Raw genomic sequence first — 25,615 nt, forward strand, 5'->3', positions numbered from 1 at the left:
CCGCCGCCGAAGTTCAGCTCGGTCTTCGGCGGTAATTCGGCGGCGGGGGGCCCTTCCCTTCCGGGACCCGCCGCCGAAGTGCCCCGAAGACCCGCGGCGGGGGCCCCCCCGCCGCCGAATTACCGCCGAAGACCAGGCTGCGCTTCGGCGGTGGGTCCCGCTCCGGCGGTAATTCGGCGGCGGGGGGGTCCCCGCCGCGGGTCTTCGGGGCATTTCGGCGGCGGGTCCCGGAACGGAAGGGCACCCCGCCGCTGAAGACCCCGGGCCCCCGGAATCCTCTGGGCGGCCCTGGCACTGGGAGGCATACACACACTAGCTCTGCTCAAGCTAGCATGTTAAATAGCAATGTGGCCATGGTGACAGCTCGGGATAGCCACCTGGTGTGTGTACACAGAGGGTCAGGTGGGATTTTACTCAGGTGACTAGCTCAAGTTACTGACCATGCTGCCAGAGCTGCCCTGCTATATTCAGAGCTAGCATATATGTCTGCCCAAGCTCTGAATCACATCTCCCAGCTGTAGTGTAGACATACCCTTGGAACATCATTGCAAATGGTGCAAAGGATTTTGGGACACTTCAGGAGGACCAGTTGCGAGCAGCTGAATGTTGGTTCATGGTATGAAAAAGATGGATGACACTATTTTAGATTTTGAGAGTTTGATAGTAAACTTAAACAATGTTAATGCCTTCCTGATGCTTCTACAAGTGACCAGTAGTAGAAGGGAATTGAACTTCAGGAACAGTATGATAATGCAGAAGGAGACAGGCAGTCATAGATCCTGACCTACCTTAATACTTTTACAGTGCTCCTTAAAACTTTAAGAGGTTGTGGTACAGACATGAAAATTTGACAAGATGAGATGCTGCTGGTTGAACCCTAAAATGGTCCTGTCTTTACAAGTCTGCCACATGGTATTGCCATTCTTTTTAGCAAACAGTCAATTTAATTCCATATAGCCCTGAATGTGTGTGTGTGTGTGGGGGGGAAGCTGTGTGGTGTGTGTATACACAATGACTGTATGCCCAATTTCATATGTGGGCTCCAATCCCAGACAGGCACACAGACAGACGTCTGCTTTATGCACCTACTAAATATCAGTTTGAGTGCCCAAATGCAGGATTTCATGGGCTAACTTTGCTGATATTTTGAGGCCTCAGATTTCCTTGACTCCAGCCAGTCTAATTTTAGGTCTGGGAACTTTACAGAAACCACAGTGGTGATATAGGTTTAGGACAATACTCCCCATGCAATAGATGAGAACAGTACCCTGCTGCCTGGCACCAGTAGATCTGTCACTGCTAATATGTCCATTCTCCTGACAAGTAGCAGATAGACTTGCCTGTGATTGGCTCCATTGCTTTCTGTGATTGGCTCTGATCCTTTCTTTGAGTAATACTGTGGAGTAGCTTTGTGTAACTGCATAAGAGACCCCTCAGGGCATAAGTGCTGAGTATTGAGAGGATGTGTTTTTGCTACTACTCTTGTTCAAGGTACATACCAGGCTGTAAAACGTGTCTGTGAGGAGACATGGGTTATAGTTCCTTCAATATGTTGATGACATTTGCCAGGAGGCAAATGACCAGGCTAGTGTGATAGAATGGTATGTATGTAACTGGGGCCTGGATTAAGGCTAACTGGCTGAGGCTTCAAGCAGACAAGACTAAGGTGACATTAGATGACAGGGGAAGAAACTGTAAGATTTGGTGTGGGTTATATTAATGTTCTTAACTGAGGGAGCAAGCTGCCATTTGTTATGCAGGTTTGCAGTGCAAGGGTCTTCTGACAGGTGAGGCCAGCATATTTTTTTTCAGTCTGCACTAGATTAGGGGTATGCCCATCTTTTAGATGCAGATCTTGCTACTCATTTCTGTCTTTGCTCCCCTGAGAGTTGAGTACTGCAATGCACTATCCATATTATCAGACACAGTGTACAATGGCTTCCCTCCTGGAGAGAGCACAAGCTCTACAAAAGCATAAAGGAATCTTCTGCATTGAAATCTGCCTATTGTGAAACTTTCTACATAGGGTTTTTAGCTATGATACTAACAAAGGGTCTGGTCAGTAAATCTTTACCTGAGTAGTTCCTTCCTCTGCGAACAGTCCCATTAACCACTTGCATGGGACTACTTCAACTATTTATGTGAGTAAAAGAGTGCAGATTTGATTCTGTAGTGCTGTTAGTACAATCACTTCAAATGAGAGCTAAAAATTACTATTGTGCATGTGTGAAACCCAACAAAAACATACACAGGACAGATTTTGAAGCTCAGCCATTTGAGTTATGCGTAAGCTAACAGCATCTTAAAACATTCCTACAATGGGAAAATGTTGTTTTTCACCTTCCTATAGTTAAATGGCTAAAGGTATTTATTTTGTTTAAACTTTCTAGGAAAAATTTCTCCTTGGGCTGAGACCAAGCACACCCCAAAAGAATAATTTAAAAATAAAAATAATAATCTTATGAACATGTGAAAAGTGGTTTTTGTACTGAAAGTCTCAACCTTAACTACAGAGTATCAGGCTCTGTCAGATGACTGCTATAATTGCAAAGTCACAATAAATAGTAATGAGATTCTTCTATGCATTTTCAGATTAATATGGAAAACAATGCAAAAATTCCATGATATATTTCAAATGGTGTGATGGGAAAATGGCTCCGATAATTTTCCTAGGACAATGAAAGAAATATATTCCCAGTTTGATTTATTTTAATATGACTTATCTGGAAAATCTTTAGAAACTCGTTTGATTTTTTAAAATTTGTTTGGAAAGTTGTTTAATGCATTTAAAAACCTTTTAAAAACTTGATTAGCAAATAAATAACCAAAATACAGTTTGTATGTATAATTTCCAGGATGTCTGTAGACAGGGTTAGACTGGCTAAGAAGCGATCAAGGGAGTATTCCTATCTTCCATTGGATCTCCTGAAACCTGTAGGGGGTGGGAGAAACCCAATGTGCAATTGAAGGCTCAGGCTCCTTGGCCTCCTGGCAAGTCTTAGGAGTCTCAGTCACTGCCCGGAGAGGTTTTTGGGTGGGAAAGTATTCCTTTTCCCATTGATAGATTTACATAGGGACACATCTATCTGCAAGAGAGAGGACTAGAGGCTTACTTTTTTTTTTAAACAAAACCTTGGGTCTTCAGCAGTTCTTTGATGTTCTGTATTCAGCTCAGTAGAGCAGTATTACATGTTCAGAAGTTAATGACTTCTGAAACTAGACTTGTAATCAGCTAAATTTTTATTCTGTGCAGTAGGTCTTAGCAATGTTAGTCCTGTGAACTTAAGGTTTATTTCTGTATTCCTCTCACAAGATTTTCGGAGCTGTGGAGAATACCTATCCTGAGGGTTTCATAATTTAGGCACTCTTTATCCAATTTACTTAAAATTGCAAAAAAAAACCCTACCTGAGTGTAGACTCAGCCTACTCATTTTAAGGCTGATATGACTTTTTTGTTGACTGGAAGGCAAAATTGCAACTTAATTTCCACTATAAGCCCAATCTTAATGATGCAGTAGTTGTCATTGCTGTATAAGTAACAAACGGAATATCTTAATTGTATAATGAATCCACTGCTTTACAGCTTTCTCTATGGCCATATATAGTTTAGTTTTACAAATTCTTGATTAGACAAATAGCCTATTGAAGACAATATCTATAATGCCTTCACAAGGCATATGTATACATGTGTATAAATATTACACACACACACAACTATATTAAAAGAATTTTAAGGTTGCAAAGTCAAATACTCCAAAAGTTAGAAAATGCCAGAATTAAGGTTGCCTCTGCAAGCTTAATTTGGTCTCCTTATGCATATGTATTAGAGTCTTTAATTACACAATCACATACTATTTCTTTTGACAGGACCTCTGCCTCACTCAGGACACACGATGGATGGTGCTCATTTACTGAGTAAAATTATCACTTCAAACAGTTTTTTTCCTCCTGCTGACGATAGCTCATCTCAATTGATTAGACTCTTCCTGTTGGTATGCATACTTCCACCATTTCATGTTCTCTGTATGTATAAATATCTCCTGTCTGTGTGTTCCATTCTATGCATCCGAAGAAGTGAGCTGTAGCTCACGAAAGCTCATGCTTCAATAAATTTGTTAGTCTTTAAGGTGCCACAAGTACTCCTGTTCTTTTTGCGGATACAGACTAACACGGCTGCTACTCTGAAACCATTTACTGAGTAGCTATTCAATATTTTGTTCTTTATTATTCAGTGGATGGCCCCAGGCCTCATTTACTGGAAACTATTCAAAGCCTGCTATGAAGACAGAATTATTAATTTCCTCATGGGTTTTTCTATGGTGCTCATCACTATAGCATCTGAGTTCTTCACAAACATTAATTACTTTATTTTCATAACACCCTCGTGAGATGATGGGCTATTAGTTTACCATCTATGAAATGGTGATAATAAGGCACCAAGAGATTAAGGTCAAATGTATCCATTAAATTTGGGTGCCCAATTTGAGACACCTAGGACTTGATTTTTCAGAGTACTTACATTACACAGCACGTTATGTATTCAAAGCACAGTTCCAATTGACTTCAGTTGCCTCTGTGAGTGCTCAGCACTTCTACAAGTTAGGTATCCAGAAAATGAGGAACACACAATTAGTGACCGCCTGCGATATGTCTGGTTTAAGTGATTCCTCAACATCACACAGGAACTCTGTTAGAGGCAAGAATAGAATCCAGTTCTCCAGGGCAGTATTCAACTGCCTTACTCACGCACCTTCCAGCTTCTGCAACAAACCAAGCAGGGGCCCCGCAGACATTTTCTTTTACTATACAATCCCTATTCATTCCCAGAGCAACTCCATTCGATGCACTGGATGATGCAGGGGTCACCCAGTGTGTCATCAAGTAATTAAAGACTGTACCATAATGCAGACACACAAAGAAGACTCAATTAAGGTGGTATTGGCAACCTTAATTCTGGCATTTCCTAACTTGTGAGTGGTAGGCTTTGAAACCTTTTACTGCTCTTTTTACACAATTTGTGTGTAATTTCCTAGTTTTGTTTTTTTTAAAGCAAACTGAAGAAAAACTCCTTTATGTAGCATCACATATGATGGACACATGGGTCATCAGCAGGGATGGAATTTTTAGATCCATCACACAGACCTCTGCCATTTGAACTAACAGATTAACTGATAACAATAGGTGGTTATCTTCTGTGTGGACCAGCTCTAGAGGAGGATTAGGCACACACTTTGCTAGTACATTTTCAGATATTTGCTGACATCAGGGGAATGGTGAGACACAGGAATCTTGGGTTCCATTCCAGGCTATGGAGGAAAGTACTTTGTGAGGTATAGACTCTTTTTTTTGGCTCTCCCCTCCCCCCCCCCCAGTATGTGATCCCTTCTGCCTCATCCCCTCCAGCCTGTCACATCTCAGTTTTGTCTCTTCCTCATCCATAAGTCCTTGGACCAGCCTCCACTCCACAGGCTTCTCATTCTAGTCCCAGACTCCCCGTCTCAATCTTTCCTTCTCTCCCAGACCCAGTCTTCTTGCCCAGCCAGTCCCCAAAACCTGGCAGGGAAAATTTCAGCCCAAATGGTTAGAGTTTGGCAAAGATATAAGTAACTGAAAACAAGGTCTTGTCTTATGGGAGATGGGCAATCTTAATAGGCACTTTGACTAGCTCTGCATATTTTATTTATAAAATATCATAGTTGATGCATGTTCTGTCTCAAAAACATACAGGTCTAGACTGAAAAGTAAGAACTTTTAAATGTGCATGGTAATTTGCTTGATCAAGCTTTTGGTTGATGGATGTTACTTAATAGGTTGGCTAAGTAAGTGTCTGTGGAAATAGCAAACAGCCTCTGGTGATGTAATCTCTTGGATGCCCCTTAATGGCAAATAAGGTCAGAGACTCAGATCTTTATGCTGTTCCTTTCTTTGGCCAGAGAATCTTGAAAGTTATAAAACTCCTATTGCCAGAAAATGATAGTTACAAAACTTCTGATTGCATATTTCCTTCATCTTTCTCCTCACTATAAGGAATGATGTAGGGTTCAAACATTACTCCCCAAAACTTAAGGTATGTTTTGAGATTTTTCTGATGAATTTTGGGGACAAAGTGGTATTTGTCTGTTGAAGCTAGCACTTGTCTCAGCCTAATAAAAGGCTCTCTACTTTTGAGGATCCTGGTTTGTATAATTTTTAACGGTTCTTTTTGAATTGGCAAACTGGAGTCTGGGAGTGGTTTGCTGGCTTGAATTCCGTGAGCAGGAAGCTTGCTGCTGTCCAGAAGGCATTTTGAAAGTATCATGCCAAATGTTAGCTGGATATGAATCACCCAAGCAAGTCATAAATTTTAATATACATACTTCAAATAGAACACAAAGCTTGCATTGAATAATGTTAACAGATGGACTTAACCTCAGAAAAGGAAGGCACTTCAGTTGCCCTTTCTTACTCTGTCCTTAGCTCATGGTGTAAGTGCATATGGTTCTGTACATAAAAACTACCATTTTCAAATTTTGCAATTCTTATGAACAAATGTGAGGATGAGGAGGTCAGAGGGGAGATCCTGGCATTTATGGGCATGAATCAAACCCATCATCTATTAAGGTTTTGTTTATGGTAGCATGAAAAATGACATTGAGCTGTTTGGATTCTTTGAAATGCATTTCATTTTAGTGACATTGACTCCAAATCTGTTATCTCAGCATTAGTGTGACAGGGTGGATTAAATGTGGTGGGATGTGTGGGGGTGTGACGGGGTTGGGACTCACCACCGTGGTGCCTTCTACTGGTTATCTCCAGGAATTAGCTCAGTTCATGGGGAGCACCCTCTGCTGGTGGTGTCCCGTCCATTGTCTGGACCCGTGTTGTTGCTCCCTGCTTGGCGGCCCTCCAGCAGTGCCTCCTAGTCCATCCCCACCCCCTTCTGGGTGGGTGTGTGTGTGTGTGTTCCTTGCACTGGCCTCTGACTAACCACAACCTCCAAAGTCTAGCCCCTTGTCTCAAGGGCCAGTTGCCGTTTGTTTCAGCCACCCTACTGCATGGTCAGGTGCAGTACAAGGGGGAAGTGGGGGGACCCAGGGCCGCCCACTACTCTGGGTCCCAACCCAGGGACCCTTTAGTGGCAGCCTCCCTGCTCTCCTTCTCTCCCCTTGTCCATCTGTCCGTGGACCACTTCACCTTTGGCCCCTTTGCACCAGCTAGGCCCTTCACTCGGGGCTTGCAGCCTGGTAGGTAGTGGCTGGAGTTCCCTTCTACTCCCCTGAGCCTGCCCAGCACTCAGCTGTCCCAGGTGCTGGTCTCCTGCTCTGGAGACAGACCTTCTCCCATGAAGGTCTGGGACAGACTGCCTCCTGCTCTTCTGGGCAGCATTTATGTATGGCCCAGCTGAGCCCTGATTGGCTGTCTCCAATCTTGGCCCTGATTGGCTCTCAGTAAGCCCTCTCCTGAATGCTGCCAGCCTGCTCGGCCTCTCTGGCCTACTCTAGCCCCCTCTCACATAGGGGTGGGACAGCCACCCCACCACAGTGAGTAAATCCACTTAAAACAAATGCGTTCCAAACATGCACAACACAACTTGAATTTACATTTGTGTGCATGTAACCATGGAAAGAATATTTTATTTAACATAGAATAAACTCTGCATCCCTAGATTAAGTTTAACTTGAGTTCAAAAGCTTCACCTACTCACTTCAATTCTGCCCAGTTAAAGCAGTGCTGCTAGGACTGATAGAACATTCCAAACCTCTGAGCAGCTTTCGAAAGCTAACATTTAATATTATCTAGCCATTCACACAGGGTCTTATCATAGTACCCATCCCTGTAGTATCTGAGTGTGTCCCATGGATTTAAAACTAAACTCACGGAACAGTGACCTAATTCTCCCCCTCCCCCCAGCATAGCAGAGGCCACTTCGAGTTTTTATTTTCTTCTTCTTCTCACCTTTCCTCCCCCCCTCCCTCTTCTTTCTTGTCTTCATTTCTGCTCTTCTTCCTTCTTCACGCTTCATCATAGTTGGTTTTAGTTATAGTTGTGGGAAAGCAAAATCAAACAAGTAAGTTTCACACACCATTGTGAGGGCAGTGAATTTAGCGATCATTCTATTCCCCAGGAGTGAATTCTAAAACCTTGTCCTTATTGCTGAGTTTCAACAGGCCTGCCATCTCAAGGGCACCCCCTCATGGCCTCAGGGCAGCCCTGCAAGCAGTCCCCCCCCATCTGTTTTCTCTTTCAAGGTGTTTCTTCAATAACTCTCAAACCCTTTTGTCCATTCACAGCCCTTCTCAGATTCTACTTTATTAATTTAACAAACATTCAAACCAAAATTCTCAAGTCCATCTATTTACCTCCTTATCAGGTCTGTTCCAGGGCTTTCCTGCTGGTAGTCTCAGTCCCCGAGTCCCAGGTTTCTCCACTGGAGCCCAGGGCTGCCCAGAAGGTGGGGGGGGGGGGAGTGGGGCAATTTGCCCCGGCCCCACGAGAATATAGTATTCTATAATATTGTAACTTTTTTTTTATGGAAGGGGCCCCCAAAATTGCTTTGCCCCAGGTCCCCTGAATCCTCTGGGCAGCCCTGCTGGAGCCTAGTCACTTCCAGCAGTCTCTGTACTTCATTCTGTTCTCCCTGAGAACTCTTCCTCTGCCCCTTTTTGCTACCCATTTATAAGGGAATCAGCAGATCCCTGCTCAGGTGTGCCGCCTTGGTAACTATGGTTGGTTGGCCCCAGACGTCTAGTCCTTAAGGGGCAAGCCACACTGTTTCACTGAGAAATCCCTGTCTCCCACTTTCATGAGCTTCACCCTTTAAGTTGATGGGAATATAGATTAATTATTAGTTCCTTAGAAACACAACCACCAGGGGAGATCATTAACACGGAAAAAGAGAGCTTGTGATATTATCATGTTAATATATGACAGTAGTCTTCTGTTCAAGGGCAAAACCTTGCATACCTTGGACCAGTTCCACAGATGTGTTTGAAGACTGGAACTGAGATTTTAAACCTGACCTGGTATGCTGTAGGGAGCCAGTGTAGAACACAGCATCAAGCTGATGCTCACTTGGTGGCTGGTGTTGCTGATCAGCTGGACTGTTGCATTCTGGGTTAACAAAGTTTGTCAAGGTCTTTGTATACCTAAATATGGAGAGTTGAAATAATCCCATCTTGCAAGTCATGAAAGCATGGACAATCACAGCCAAGTCACCATTTATAAAGGGCAGTTTTCCAGCCAACATCAAGTGAAAAAGGGCATAAAGCCTTATGACTACCTAACATGTAACTCCCATGCAGTCTCTGAGCTGGAAGGGTGATGGCTGTTTCATGAGACCTTGTGGATGTTCAACTTAAAGCAGCAGGGAAACTAACCTCACCCCAAAAACAAAGAAAATGGCCCTAAAACGTCAGCCATTGAAAATCCCATTCTGAGAATTCATGGTTAAAATTTCAATGAACGTAAGATTTCTCAAAATATGGTTATCAGTATTTGATATCCACTTTTCTGTGACATTTGATGTACACTTTTTTTGAAAATAACACCTTAGAAAAACTGTTAGAGAAAATAATCATTTAAAAACTTAGGAAATATAAATCCTCCTACACTCATCACAGCAGCTAGATGAAGATTGAATATTTTATCTCCATTATGCCAACCTAGTTGTTCTGCACTACTTAACTGACATTTATTTGCTTGCTCAGTTTTGTTCTCTGCACTTAATATTGCTTTCCAAGAGGTTCTGTGTGTCTAACACAGCTTGTGATATTATCATGTTAATATATGACAGTACTCTTCTGTTCAAGGGCAAAACCTCCCCCTGTGCACCCCCCCTACCCCCGCAAAAATCTAAGAACCAAACAGTTTTATTAAAGAGGGAACAAACTCATAATATTAGGACATGGGAAATCTAGCAGGGCTCTGGGGGACTCATAACATATCACCAGTCTATTTACTTTTCCTTACAGACAGCATTCTCTGCTGGATAATGTAATCCATTGAATATAGATGTGGCTTTAATTTGTTCTGTGAGCTTCCCATTTTCCTTCTTCATTTCTGCAATCTATTTGTACTTGGACAGAAGTGCATTTCAGAAATATTTGTCCAAATGTTACTAGCTGATGTTACCAGGCTTTCCCAAGTCAATATGCACCAGCTTTTCAGATCAATTTATTTTGCTCTTTACAATCCATAGCATTTGCATACATAGTTGAGCTGAGTAATCTGTAATGTGAGAAAGTTGCACTGATTTAACTAAGTGTGATTTTTAAGACAACTTGGTTAAACTGTGTGGACATTCTTATTGTGGTTTGAGTGACTTATTTCAGTTAAGCATATATCAATTTCTATCAATTTAGCTAACCAAAATAAACCTGGGCTAAACTGAAATAAATGTCCATACAGCTATTTGCACCAGTTCGATTAAAAACCTGTTAAAGTTAAACTGACACAACTTTCTCAGTGCAGACAAGCCTTGAGCCAGTTAGCCTGATTCTCCCCTTTGCTAGACCAGTTTTATACTAGTGAAACTTTATCTTAACATAGTTACACTTGTGTAAAACCAGTGTAATAGAGTGAAGAATCAGGCCCAACCTTTTGTTTTGTGAAAACATTATGAAGTGGCTCATTACACCTTAGCACATTTTTATTTGTATCAGAATGCAATATTTGGATTTGGCAAGATTATAAACTTGACATAGTGCAAAGAGATATTGATAATTTTTCCTACTAATGTAAGGCCCATCCCAACTCTCCTCATAGTCAATGGCAGGCTTTCCATTGACTTCAGTGGAATTGAGCTTAAGGGACCTACTCATGCAAGATGTTGAGTGTGTGCGGTGAGGGGCTGAACTGCCTCATCTAGACTTCAGTGGGAATTAAGGGCATTCTGCACTCTCCGGAATGTGCTCAGCACTTCTCAGGACTGGGCCCTTCAGCAGAATGAAATAGTTCAGACCTTCTTTGCTAATTTAACATTTTTTCAGCACTTGGAGTTTCTGTTTTAAAAATTGAGACTAAATGCCAAATATTTTTAAATTCTTCACACTTTAAGTTTTAAAATAAAAACATCTTTTTCTTACAATATATTTATTTTAAAAATCCCTGATAATTTTTGAAATCCTTGGTTCAGATTTCTTTGATGGATTTGAGTTTAACAGCCATTCACATGCCATTATTTTCAGAGTACATTGCACAGCAGTGTGTTTTCCAAAGTCTAAGCAGTGGTCAGTGACAAAGTCATCAGCTTGGGGGACAGCCACTGACACTAGGGAAACTTATTGCTGGGTAGTGAGAGGGAGTGCTCAGCAGCAACATAATTGAAAACATTATCTGAAAGTTATTTTCAAATTCACAAAAGTGTACAGTAGTGTATAGTACAATTGCATTTTACAGCACAAAAATTTCTGTTTTTGTTAGGCTCTGATCAAATAGTCAGCTCTACTGCAGGTTAAACTGCATGTCAGTCTCTGGCAACGTAACCTGCTTCCAGGGCACAGTTTTACCATCCCATCCTCAGATTGGGCCAGTGCCTCACTTTTCTGCCTGATTGGGTGGTCTAGCTCTTTACCTGAACCAAAGCTCTCCTTTCTGAGGTAAACAAACAGCGCAAAAGGAAAAACCCAGCTTCCTCTGCTGCATCAGGGTCTGGCTGGATTTTCTTCCTGTTTCTCAGAGCTTTGCCCTTTTCATGGAGGGTTCCCGAACGATCCTTTGCCTAGCGCTTCTTAGGCTTAAGGCTTCTTTTGCAGGCTTCTATGTCAGGTGCTTTCTCCTTTTGAAAGATCAGGGTTACTGCCTGTTTCCTCCTTGGCAAAGAGACTTACAGCAGGTCCTACCATTTCCTCTCCCCCTCTAGGAGCAGGTAGACTTCATATATACAGATTTAACCCTCAATCCTCCTGGTACAGGTACAGAAAAAGAGAATGGGGAATCATTCAACCTAACTCAATATTACCTGTGAACTAAAACCCAACTCTGTATCATGGCAGAGATGAGTTTTGAATCATCATTGCAAATTACTTGCATGCTTGTGTTTCTATTTAATATAAATATGTTGTCTTCTTCTGTACCAATTACTGTTACGTGGCTGATAAATTACAAGACTTGATCATTGATTTTTTTGTTGATGCTGTAGACCAAGGAAATTAAGTAAGCACTGGAACATAAATCAAACGTGCTTTGAGAAACTGATGCAAAGATTTGTAAACAGATGCTTGAATAATGTCCTGGGCCTCTCCCATTACTCACTGCAAAAAGCAGAGGTAAAGGAGGAAAGCACTTTTTAACTTCAAGAATATTGACGACAACGACTGACTGCATCCAGTAATGTTTCCTAATTTAACCGCCAGGATATCAGACAAACTCGAGGTATTTTAATAATTCTAGACTGAAATAATAAATATATTCATCCTCTGTCATGTTAAATAAAGAAAACATGAGCTGAGCACTCTGCCCTCTTTCTTGCCTCTATGGCATGCATTAATTCACTGGGGATTGTGTAGGGAAGAATTACCCTGTGAAAAGAAATTAAGTCAAAATTAATATAAATGTAAATATTGCAAGGCTCAAATTTGATCACAGTCAGTCATCATCTAGGTCAGTGGTCTCCAACCTTTTTATGCCCAAGATCACTTTTTGAATCTAGGGGAAGGGGCGGGGTAGATCGTGGGTTTCCCTAAGGCACTGCCCCATCTCCAAACCCCCACCCTGCTCACTCCATCACTCCCCTCTCTCTGTTGCTCACTTTTCCCCACCCTCACTCACTTTTACCAGGCTGGGCAGGGGATTGGCATTCTGGAGGGGGTGCAGGCTCTGGGCTGGGCCCGAGGGCATAGGCGCCGACTTCTGCTCCTGCAGGTGGGTGCTTGACTCCTCCCCTGCCCCTATTCCAACTCCTTTTCCAAATCTGTGCCCTGGCCCCGCCTCCTCCCCTGAGCGTGCCAGGTTCCCCCTCCTCCTCCTCCCTCCCAGCACGTCGCCAAAGAGCTGTTTGGCGGTGGCTGGGTGGGAAGCGCTGGGAGGTAGGTGGAGGAGCGGGGACACAGTGCCCTTGGGAGGGGGGAGCTTGGCTGCCAGTGGGTGCAGAGCACCCACTAACTTTTCCCCATGGGCTTCAGCCCCAGAGCACCCACAGAGTCAGCGCCTGTGGCTGAGGGGTTTGCAGTGTGGGAGAGGGCTCTGGGCTGAGCCTAGATGGGGGGTTGGGGTGCAGGAGTGGGTGAGGGGTGCAAGCTCTAGGAAGGAGTTTGCGTGCCGGAGGGGGCTCTGGACTGGGGCAGAGTGTAGGGGTGCAGGAAGGGGTACACGGTGCTGGCTCTGGGAGGGGGCTCCAGGCTGAGGCAGAGTGTTGGGGTGCAGGAGGGGGTATGGGTTGCTGGCTCCGGGAGGGGGCTCAGGGATGAGGGTTGGGGTGTGGCCTCCCGCCGGGCAGAACTTACCTCCAGCCGGGCAGCACTTACCTCCAGCGGCTCCCAGTCATTGGTGGGTGCAGTGAGGCTAAGGCAGGCTCCCTGCCTACCCTGGCCCCACACCGCTCCTGGAAGGGGCCAATGCGCTCCGTGCACTGCCCCTCTCTGCAAGGATCACCTCTGCAGCTCTCCCGGTCAATGGGAGCTGCGGGGGGCAGTGGTTGCAGGCAGGAGCAGCACGCAGAGGGAGACCTCGTACTCTCCCACCCCCGGGGCCGAGGGGCTGTGCTGGCCGCTTCCGGGAGCAGCATGGGGCTGGGGTAGGCAGGGAATCTGCCTTAGGGGCGACCACACTGCACCGCCGGAGATCGTGATTGACTGGGAGATCCTTTAGGATCGGCTAGTCGATCGCGACGACCGATTGGTGACCACTGATCTAGGTGCAGTATGAAGGACAGATTTAGATGCCAAACCTGAAATGAAAATAAGCAAAAGACTGAAAAACTTCTGATACCATCCAACTGACAGGTGAGCTGCAAGCATGCTTAAATGGGCAAAATTACAATTAAAGACGTTAGGGACAAATAAGGGGTGTATATATTTGATCTGCTAAAGAAAAATGTCTTCTACCCCATTCCTCACAATGTCACAAGGAATGTAACTAATGAAAGGTTTCAGAAACACAGAATTAGTCAAGAGAACACCAGACAACTTCACACACTGCATTATGCTACTTCTGTGTTGGAAAATCCACTTTTTCTGAGCATAAGCCAGCAAAGTAGCCATGGAAACATTAAGCCACGTGGCAGCAGCATGTCACTCACTACTTCAGAAACCAAGGGTAGAATTTAGCAAGGTTAAAGGTACACATACAGACACTGGGACAGAACTGCACATTTGATAGTCTTTGTTGCTTGGTAAAGATAAAAGGCTGAACTAAAATAAATGGATCTTTTGGGGGAATTGTTGAGCACTTACTCAGTTAAATCCTTGACTGGCCAATACCTATTGTAAAAGCACTACATCATAGTGCTTTCTGTGAGATCTAATGGGTAACTGTATATCAAAAAATATAATTAATGCCAGTCAGCATGGTTTCATGGAAGGTAGGTCATGTCAAACAAACCTGTTGTCTCTCTTTGACAGGATTACAGGTTTGGTTGATAAAGGCAACTGTTTTGATTCAGGATAATTAGATTTCTCCAAGGCATTTGAGCTAATACCACATGACATTTTGATTAAAAATTTGCATTTATATGGAATTAACAGGGCACACATTAGATAGATTAAAAATCGGCTCACTGACAGATATTAAAATGTAGTTGTTACTGAAGGATATCGACGAGCAGGGCTGTTTCTAATGGGTTCCCCGAGGATCAGTTCTTGGTCCAGTACTATTTTAATATTTTTATTAATGACCTAGATGACGATAGAAAATCTTTGCTGGTAAAGTTTGCAGACAACACAAAGATTGGTGGGGTAGTAAATAATGAGGAAGATGGGTTACTCTTTCAGAGTAATCTGAATTGCCCGGTTAAGTGGTCACAATCCAACAAAATGTCTCTTAAAAGAGCCAAATGCAAAGTAATACATCTGGGAATCAAGAATGCAGGTTATACCTGTAGGACATGAGACTCTATCTTGGAAAACAGTGACTCAGGGAAGGACTTGGGGATCGTCAAAGAAAAGCATCTTAATATGAGCTCTGAATGCAATGCTGTGGCAAAAAGGGTTAATTGTGGATGTAAAAAAGGGGACTACCAATGGAGGTGATCTTGCCTCTCTACAAAGCATTGGTAAGACCACTGCTAGAGTACTGTGTCCAGTTATTGTGTCTGCAGTTGAAGAGGGATGTGGAAATACTAGTCAGTTTAAAGGAGGGCCACAAAAGTGAGTCAGATCCTGGAAAACAAACCTGATGCAGTCAGGCTTAAGAAGCTCCCCGTATTCAGCTTATCAAAGAAAAGGTACTGTGGGGACTTGATTGCTGTGTATAGGTGCTTACACACAGAAAAGAGATCTGAGCATAAGAGTTTGGGTGGGGATTTCAACCTTGATGACTAAAGCATAACGAGATCTGATAGCTGGAAGTTGAAGTTAAATAAATTTAGCCTTGAAATAAGATGCAACTTTGTAGCATCCTTTGAAAGGGAATCAAACTTTGAAACAGTTTACCAGGGAAGGTGGTGGACTCACCATTGCTTGGAATCTTTAAAACAAGATTATGCTTTTTAAAAAAAGATACACCTTCATTCATCTTCTGGGAGAAATTGTATAGACTATGTATGTGGGGTGGGGAGTAGGCTGGATGATCCCTTCTGGCCTTGAGAGTCTGAATCTAAAAAGAGTCCCTCTGTTTATCCCCTTGTTTTATGGACCATGGGGAGAACAGGATTGCTTGCATTGCCCTCATCATTCTCTTAACACTTGCAGCTCTGTATTAAGACAATGATTATAATCAAATTTCACACTTCAGGGCATTAGCCTGTTGCCTGCAGGGGTCAGGACGAATTTTCCCCCCAATGCACAATTGGCCAGATGTATTCTGAGGAAGGAGTAGGGGTGGGCTTTGCCTTCCTCTGAAGTGGCAGAGCATGGCCACACCTAGAGATGGATGATCGGGCAAGTGTTCTGAGGTGATACAGAAAATCCTCTTCCTAGACGCCTGGCTCTTTTGTCTTGCTGACATGCTCAGCATCATACTCATCAGCAGATTTGGGGTCAGGAAGGAATCCTGCTCTGATTGAAGTCAATGGAAAAATGTAATTGGCCGCAGCTTTAGGCCCAAAGTGTTGAAACATTGTTTCACTGTTAAGAATTGTAAAATCTGGACTCATCCATTCACATGCCACTTTCTTGAAGTTGGAACTTGGGGGTTTTATGAAAACCATCTCTGTAGCCAAAAGTCATCCACACTGAACTTTTTATTTTATAGTGATAGATGTTAACATATGCCATAGTGGTTATATATGTCATTGTGTCAATTATTCCAAGGCATTGCATTTTTAATGAATAGATTGTGCTTGTTTCTTGATAATTGTCTTATCATTTGTTTAATCATATTAGGATGAAAACTTTATCTCTCCATAGCAAAAGGTTTCAAAAGCAGGATTGGAAAGAGATTGGAACCCTGCTCTAGTCCACTATGCATTGAGCTGTTGTGACCCCTTGTGATGCCCCACAACTATATGTTTCACAAAATAAACAATCTGTAGTGCTGGGACTACGGGTGTTTGAATATAAAATGCTTTTGAACAGTAAAAATTGCTCAATGCCAGGCAATTGAATTCATGTATTCTTTAAAGATTTAAGTGTGGTTATTTGACTGTTCATAATGCATTTGCAGGTTTTAATAAATATTACATAGTTAAGCAACTTGGCACTACCCTGTTTAACTACTATATTAGCAGGCACCACAGGTCCTGTTAAAGACAGTGAAAAGTGATTAAAAGTATATACATGTTTTTTTATAACAACTAATTTTCAGCATAAGCCAAAAATTGTAAGTGAGCAGGGAACTTCAAATGTGCAGCTGAGGGATTAACAGTTTGTACTGGAGTGTGAATCAGCCATGAGAAACATACCTAGCCACTAAGTCATGGCCTCATCACAATGAAATAGCTTTGAAAAGTTTCCCAAAAACGATGGCAGCAAATTACTTCTGTTACGGTCAGATACACAATTTTTATTATTTGCCCATCTACTGCTTTGCAGCAATATGTACAGCAAATAAGCTTTGTATTTTTTTGATTAATTCAAATAGTTCTGCACCAACCTTGATCCGAGGGTAATCAGGAATCTCACATGGTTTCAGTGGTTCTTTTGCATTCTGTTTGCTGGATTGATTGCAGATTACATACTTGAATACTTTATTTTTCATGGAAGAATTCGTGCCTGGCCAAAATAGGACATCTTGGACTCCTCTTACACTTCTCAGTACCCAGATGGGCACTATGGAGCATGCTTAGCATTTTCAACCTCAGGCTGCATAGTAATATGATCTGGTTTGTAGAGAATCCCATTTTATGGAGCAATTTAATTTCTATAAGCCCAGTACTGTATGTCTTTATTTTTGAAGCATACCTGGGCCTTTTCTGGTGGCCATCCCATAGCGTTTAAAAAAAGTAAACGTTTAAACTGTTAAAATGGTACTGGTTAAATGTTTAACCATTAGGCTCCACTGCTGCCCTGTGCATCTGGGGTCCCGGCTGCCATCGTGTGTGCCTGGGGCTCTCCTGTCACCCCAAACCGGGGACTCCGCTGCTGGCCCAGCGCCTGGAGTCCCATCTACCGGCCCCACGCTGGGGACTCCATTGCTGCCCCATACCAGGGCACAGGGCCAGCAGCCGGGATCTTGGGCACGGGTCAGCAGCCAGGACCCTGGGGGTAGGGGGGAGGGTGCAGCAGCTGGGACCCTGGGCGGGGGTGTGGGGCAGCGTGACAGCTGGGATCCTGCAGCAGAGTTTAAATGTTAACTGGAATACCTTACCAATAAGACTCATCCTTATCGGTTAACCTGTTAACATTTTACATCCCTGGTGCATCCATAACATTTTTTAAAATTCCCAATGGCTTTATTTTTGCCAATCATGCCAGTGCCATTTTGTATTGTCCTCAAGCAGCATTCTCACTGGAACATTCAGCATGGGTGCAAGGTGCAACTGTGTGTGTGTGCGTGTGTGTGTGTGAGAGAGAGAGAGAGAGAGAGAGAGGGGTGTGGGGAAGGCTGTAGAATGGGGCTACAAGGGCTCAGAAGGGACCCTTGTTCCCCTAGCTTGTTGCCCCAATCCCCCATTCTCTTATTCTGCCCCCAAGCTTTTCCCTTTTGATCCATGTTGTTCAGAGAGCAGAGACACAGCAGTACACTGTCCCTCCCAGACTGCTTCGCCCATTTTGTCTCCCGTTCCATTCTCTTAACTCCATCCCAGCTGCTGCCACTTCCTCCTCACACACTGGCACCATCCTAGCCAGGCACCTGCAGCTCTGAGAGTGGAGAAGAAATCTCCCTGCCCTCAGTGCTGACACCACAGCAGCCCCCGATGGTCAGGAGAAGTTAGTGGAGGAGAAACCCGGCTCTGTGCTTGCTGCTGTGATGCGTGTGTGAGAGCAACTTTAGTTGGTGCTGGAAGAAGCATACAAAGACTAACAGAAAATCCCATGCAGCAGTTTATATTTTCTTATTTTCAAGACTATAAATAAAAAAGTAAGAGAAGAGTTTTAGACCCTAGGAGTGGGGACTGTCCCCACAGTATGAAAGAGCTGGCACTAAAACATTTTCATCTAAGGAGTCCCTCTTGTGTAATAGCATATGAAGACTGTTGCTAAGTTGTTGAATGTACCAAGTACATCCATTACACTAATGGAATGTTAATGTATCGCAGCAGCACATGTCATTCAGGATATTCCCCCAGAATCATGTTTCTCTTTAGGAGAAAATGTCCCTTTAATGTTTGAAACTTGTTACACAAGTAAACAGGCTTTGTGCATGGGATCTACTGATATGCAGGAGTTGTGAAGGATTGTATCCATCCTCACAATGCACAGGCATGGTGTGAAACAGCCAGTCAGCATTTCTACAGTTGCTATTATGGTCCCTGAGTTGTTTGTAATAAGAGCTGCAACCCCTCTTAGTTGATAGTTTGTGATCATTGGATTTATGTAATTATAGACCAACTAGTCATACCTCTTTCCCCATCTAACCCTCACTCTGCACTGGCCTGTGAGAAGTAAGTGGAGAGTCCATTCAGAGGGATGTGGAGTCTCCTTCTCTGCCTGCTCTACAGCAACCTTCTGGAAAAACCAGTTTCCCTGCATTGAGGCCTGCATCTGCCCCTGAATTGCTGGCTAAATGCACCAGAGCATTGTGTACATGACCCAGAGAACTCAAAATCCCAGTGCTCTAGAGTGATGTGTACAGTCACTATAATATTGTGGTTTGCATGAAACCACACTGAATGCTAGACTTTTAGACTGTAAAACCAAAATACGGTATGTAATTTTTTAGTTTATCAGAGTTGAATGTAATCATAAAAACCTTCTGTTCTTGGCTATATTATATTTCCTCATTTTCAGAAATTGTAGAATAACATGGATCTTGTCAAACCTGTAATATGCCTTTTTGCCCATATTTTGATTCAACTCTAACCATTCTTGGGGTGAAAATTTTCTTTTATTTTAATAGAAAACAATCTAAAATTGTGCTGTTTTTTTTTTGCAGAGGAAATTTAATGAAGTGAGATCCAAGTGTAGAGATTTTCTTTCTCCTATATTAATAAAGATGTGTGCCTTAATAAAATGATAACTGTGTGTGGAGAGAACTTAAATTAGTGGCATCTATTTTTAGACAGAGATCATTAGCTTTAAAAAATTAAATGGAGAAAAATTATTCTATTGGTACTGACATATTTTTATGTCTAAAAATCAGTTAATTTAAATGTTTTAATCACATTGACGTGACAAAAATTATTGGGAAAAAATTTTCAGCACTTAAATTATTAATGCACCAAGAAAAGTATAAAATTTCAGGACTGCTTACAATGCCAGGTTTCACTAAATAAACCTGAGACCCATGTTCTTCGTAAATTGCAGGTGGTGTTTTTGAGCTGGTGCAAAAGCTTTTGGGACTGTGGGCTGGTGGCACTCGATGACATATCAGTGAGCCTGGGAAGCTGCCAAACCACTGGTAAGACAATGTGCATTTGAAATCGGATACGTTTTTGTTCTGCTACAGTCACTGTCCAATCTCAGCCCTTGCTATAAAAAGCCTTCTTTTGTGTCCATTTTCCTAACAAAATTATATTAAGTTCTCATTCCATAGCTAGCTTTAACACTGGTGTTCGTGGATGTCAATCAAGTACTGAAGTAATGCTGCTTTCACTGATGTACTGTGAGGGCCAAATTTTGGCACCAGAGTAAATCCTGATTAACTCCATTGTCTCCAGTGGGTGCTGTATGTGCGTAATCCAGAGCTAAATTTGGTCCTAAAAGTCTGCTTTACAATAAAAATCAGAATCAACCTTTGTACTGGTATTTATGATGATTTTACTTTAATCCTGAGCTATTTTGATTAGGATATAAGGGGCAGTTTGGAGAGACTAGGAGTGGGTACTACTCCCATTTCCCACCACTGCAGGCTGAATAAAAAGGGGAAAAGTGGCTTGGAGAAGGAGCAGTAAAATCCAATCAGTATATGACTAAGTACATGTTTCTTATACTGTACTTTAGACAGAATTTTCACAGACACTATCATGTTGCTTACATACTTAAACTGATATTCCTATATGGATTATGTAGTTCACATGTAGGGACTCATGGCTGATACAAGCAAAAACGTCTGCAATATCCCAACAGGCCAGAGTGGTTGAGGAATAAAGGGAGAGTCTAGGGTAAAAGCAAGTTAAACTATTCATGAATAAATTAAAACAGAATAGCTGAAAGGCAGTTCCTCCTTTTACATTCCTGCCAGGATCTGAATTCTGGGTTGTCTATTTCTCCTGCATCATGTAATGATATTCCAAACAGCTAAAGTAGTTTAGGGAATGCATGTTGTTGTGATTTTATCAGCTGAAATAAAGGAAACATAGAATCCTATACTGTGGTCTCAGCAGGCTAAATCTTTTCCATTTGACTTCAGATAACATAGGCCCTGATCATATGGTAGGATCTACTAGTGCAGTCCCTTATGTATGCCCAGATCCCATTAAACTCATTGGGTTGTCACACTGGTGGACGGGCCTACACTAGCCAGGGCTGGCTCTAGGCACCAGCAAACCAAGCATGTGCTTGGGGCGGCCGAATTCCCGGAGCAGCATTCTGGGTGGTTGGGGTGGCCGAATTCCCGGGGCGGCATTCCGGATGATTGGGGGGCACAATTTCAGGGGCGGCATTCTGGCATTCTTGCGCTCTCAAAGTTTCTTTGTTTGTTTGTTTGTTTTTTGCTTGGGGCAGCAAAAAACCTAGAGCCGGCCCTGACACCAGCAGATCCCATTGCAGGATCAGGGCCACAGCAAGCGGATGACCTATCAGGTGAACAGCAGGGTTGTTTAAAAGAATATTAATAGATGTTAGAGAAGGGTCCAAATTGTGAAATTCAGATCCAGAGTAGGATCAAAGCTGTGAAAATAGGGGGTTTACCTGGTGTACCAATTTGGAGCTCGCTCTCTCCCGTACACTGTGTGTATATCATAAATATCGCTATGCATAAAGAGACATTGTAAATGGATGGATAAAATAGATTATATAAGTAATGTATCCAACCATACAGTTTCAGATGTAACTCAGTGTTCTTTCACTGCAGAGATGTGGTCATCTTTTCCTGGAGAATGTACTTTTGAAAAGGATGAGTGTGCATTTACCCAGGAGAGAAGAAACCGAAGCAGTTGGCATAGGAGGAGGGGTCAAACTCCCACTTCTTACACTGGACCAAAAGGAGACCACACTACTGGGGTAGGTGAGTTAAACTTCACATTGAACTTTCAGAGCAGAGTGACAGTTAAATGAATGTCCTTTGAAATGATATTCTAGAGGAAAGTAAAAAGGTTTTTACCCTTCATATCCAAAATAGTTATTCAGAACAAAAATCTGAAAAAACAAACAAGCAAGAAATCTGTTATATTCATAGTAGGATCTTTCAGATAAGCTATGTTTGGGAAGATAATGTTTTAATCTGTGTTATGTGCCCATCCATAGAGACTTCTCAGTGGTAGGCAAATTATTTTCAATTTCACTCATCATTTGACTTATTCTTACAAATCAAGTACCCATTGCTAACAGCCCTCATCCCTTTATCAATATGTGTGATGATGATTGCTGCAGTTTAATTGCACTACAAATTTTAAGGTAAAGTCAAATGAAATCCTATAATAGTGAACGTGGGAGACATGGATAGCATATGGGTGCACTTACAGCATCTGGGATATTGCTGGTAAGTGACCCCTTGGAATTTAGTGCAGAGTAATGCAGTATCAGCCTCTTCTTTCTGGGCCACTTCTTTACTTGTTGGTTTGCCTCTTTTACTCTGGATTACATGGGACTAGATAGCACCTTTCCTCATTCTTGAACATACAGCCTGCTTTAGGGCAGCCATCATTGCCACTTTTAACACAGCTTAGTCAAGGGTGCTTCTAACACCATGTGATGAGCATAGTCTTTCCCTTCATTTTTGAACTCAGGCGTCTGTCTTTCTCTGGATGTTCTTGCATATATTCCATTAATGATAGCTAATACATGCACATTGAGAGATTACCTTTTTGACTTGCCTGTTCTCTGTGCTGGGGTGGGATGTTACTGCAGACTTTAGTTAAAAAGGAAATTAATTTTAAGTGAATGATACAAAGTATTTTTAAATCTCTCAACATAAGATTTTATAATATAGAGACTGAGGCAACTTCTTGGACAGTATCAACCATGGGACTGAAGGATCAGATGATAGGCTCTGTTTCTTATTCTCTTTCTCATCTTTATTTGGATTGTGTGAAATGAGTTGGCTGTCAGAGGCGAAAGGTGTTCACAACACAAATAGCATCAGAGTTCCCACCTTTGTTAGTTGGTGTTTGTAATAGAGAGATCAGTGATTGAATGGAAATGCAGAAACGGACCCTTCCCGTCTTGCGGTAGTCCGTCAGAAGTGTTTGGGTATATCGATGAGGAAGTGCAAACTACCAGTGTCTGTGCTCTAAATTCTCTGTGGCTAAACAGAGCTTGGCTTTCTGGTCTGTCAGTATTAAACACACTTTCTAGTTACTATAATAAATGTTCACACAAATGCTAGACAAAACGTGGTGTTTTCAAAATGCAAATAAAGTAGGTTTTGCTTTTTTTTTTTATTAATTTCTTTTTCTTCTTTCTGCAGCAGGCTTTGGATATGCACAGAGGGTGAAAATCTCAGCTGCTGTAAATCAGCATACCTCCACTGATTTCAAAACAGCTATTTTATATTACTTCAGTAGAGCTATGCTGCTTTAGGCAAGCTAATGATTTGATCCAGGGTGTGACTGAAAGCTGTAAAAGCTAAGTGAAAATTTAGAACTTGTATGTGTATGCCAGGGCTATGCTGATTTCAGTGATAGACACATACGTGCAGACAAAGGAAGAATTTGACCGTAAATGCCAAATCCTGGCCCTGTCTTATATAAGAGAAAGGAGCCCCTTATCCCTTCATATGGGGCTTAGCACTAGTTTCACAGCTTCTGAAGATATAGCAGCTATGTGGGAGTTACAGGGTATGTCTATACTTCACACTAAGCCTAGACTCTGACCCAAGTCCACAGTCACTACAGATCTGCAGTAGATTCTGTGAGGCCTCCACAGGGGGGAAAGAGGCAAGATAAAGGGGTGGGCACTCAGCCCTTTTGCATGAACTCCTTGCTTCAAGGACGAGAGAAGAGACCAGAGATGAGGAACAAAAAAATACCCTATGGATATTTGGGGCTGGGGAATCAAGGGAGCTGTTCTGTATCTCTTGACCCCCAATTGCCCTGACAGGGGAGAAATTTCAGCCCCAACAAGCCCATCCTCCATGGCTGGCAACTCTGTTTTCATCTGAAGTGTTTTTATTTCCTTTTCTATACTTCCAAAATCTGAAGGATTCTACCCTCCTAGATCTCAGAAGACTAAAACAAGAGACTAAAAGGACCAACCTAAATGGTTACTGCATGTTCTCCACCCAAAACAATCAGATAACTAACTGGCTATATTAAACAGGATGCATATTAGTATTTTCCATGAGTCAGAAAATTAGTAGTATAAAACTTTCCAGTACGGTATATTGTCTCCCTGCTTGATCTGAAGGATGCCTTATGTTTATGTTTATAAAGTACACAGAATAGCTGTTTACCTCAGAGAACAAAGGTGCAGGCACTAGAATTTTTGCCCTTAACTAGCTCATTAATTATACAGAAGTAATTTCAAACAGGAGAGAGTGGACTCATAGTGTCCTTTTACTTTTTAAAATATTCAAGGATTCACAAAAACATGAAAAAGATTATGGCAACCCTAACCAGACCTAAATTATAAAGCAGTTTGCCTTGTGTCTAAGTTAAAGCTTGCTTGTCCTGAAGAAGAGAATTCCACCTCACATTGCCTTTTACATCAATTCACCAAGGCACAATCTAATTAGCAGGACTTTTCATGTGCTTGCTGTCACCTGGCTGCTTTAATATAGTATGGGTTATGGCTCACTTACACCAGTGTAAGTCTTTAAAAGTAATTCTGCTGTCTGCAGCATAATGGATTAAATTCATCACTGTGCCGAAGGCCAGCCTAAGGCCTATGTACTATGTGGCCCCCTTTTGACCTAAGCAGCTCATCAAAGTTTGGGCCCTGTAGGTGTTCTGGTTGGGAGTGGAAATTGTTGATAGGTATTTGTTTGATGCAGCTTTGTTTATTTACAAAGAATGTACAAAGTCCTGTGTCCCTGAACCGCAGAGGGAATCAAATAGCAGGACACAGCTTCCTTCACTCACAGCACTAAGAGCACTCTTTAGCCTGCACCCTTGATCCCAAATCCTCTTTTGAGGTTTCTTCCAGGGTCAGCCACTGTGCTTTCAGCTGCTCCTTCAGGCTGCTCTGTTTTTGTCTAACCTCCGTTTCTATATAATCTCTACACGTGTGTGTGCACAAACACATCCCTCAGCCCAGGGGAGGGCAAAATATGGCCTACAGGCCGGATCCGGCTTGTCAGGGCTTTTAATCCGGCCCATGGGATCGCCAGCCCCATGGTGGAGCAGGGCTAAGGCCGACTCCCTACCTGCCCTGGCCCCGTGCTGCTCACAGAAGAGGCTAGCACCACGTCCCTGTGGGCCCTGGGGGAGAGCAGAGGGCTCTGTGCACTGCCCTCACCTGCAGGCACCACCTCCTGCAGCTCCCATTGGCTGGAAATGGGGAACCGCAGCCAATGGGAGCTTCAGGGATGGTACCTGCAGGTAAGGGCAATGCTCAGCGGAGCTGGCTGCCCCACCCCTCTCCCAGGAGCTGCTACCGGACATGCTGGCCACTTCTGGGAACAGCACAGGGCTAGGGCAGGCAGGGAACCTGCCTTAGCCCTGCTGCGCACTGCTGCCACCCTGGAGCCACTCAAGGTAAGTGGCACCAGGTTGGAGCCCACACCCCAAACCCCTCCTGCACCTCAATCCCCTGCCCTGAACCCCCTAACTCCCTGCCATGAGGCCCCTGCCACACCCCTCCTGCACCCCAACCCCCTACCCTGAGTCCCTTAACTCCCTGCC

The 25,615-nt window shown here is 43.0% G+C and overlaps 1 protein-coding gene across 3 annotated transcripts in view; it reads left to right on the forward strand.

The window, feature by feature from the left end:
* MAMDC2 (MAM domain containing 2) overlaps positions 1 to 25,615 on the forward strand; it is a 108,006-nt gene that overhangs the window by 74,260 nt on the left and 8,131 nt on the right. For 2 of the 3 annotated variants that reach the window (XM_045022501.1, XM_045022502.1), the window contains exons 10-11: positions 19,980 to 20,073; positions 21,688 to 21,836. In XM_045022501.1, the coding sequence (XP_044878436.1) occupies positions 19,980 to 20,073; positions 21,688 to 21,836 (243 nt within the window). Of the gene's footprint in view, positions 1 to 19,979; positions 20,074 to 21,687; positions 21,841 to 25,615 lie in introns of all 3 variants that reach the window. The other variant, XM_045022500.1, reaches the window with a different exon arrangement.

Source organism: Mauremys mutica, chromosome 6, assembly GCF_020497125.1.
Source record: "Mauremys mutica isolate MM-2020 ecotype Southern chromosome 6, ASM2049712v1, whole genome shotgun sequence".
NCBI classification, from domain to species: Eukaryota; Metazoa; Chordata; order Testudines; family Geoemydidae; genus Mauremys; species Mauremys mutica.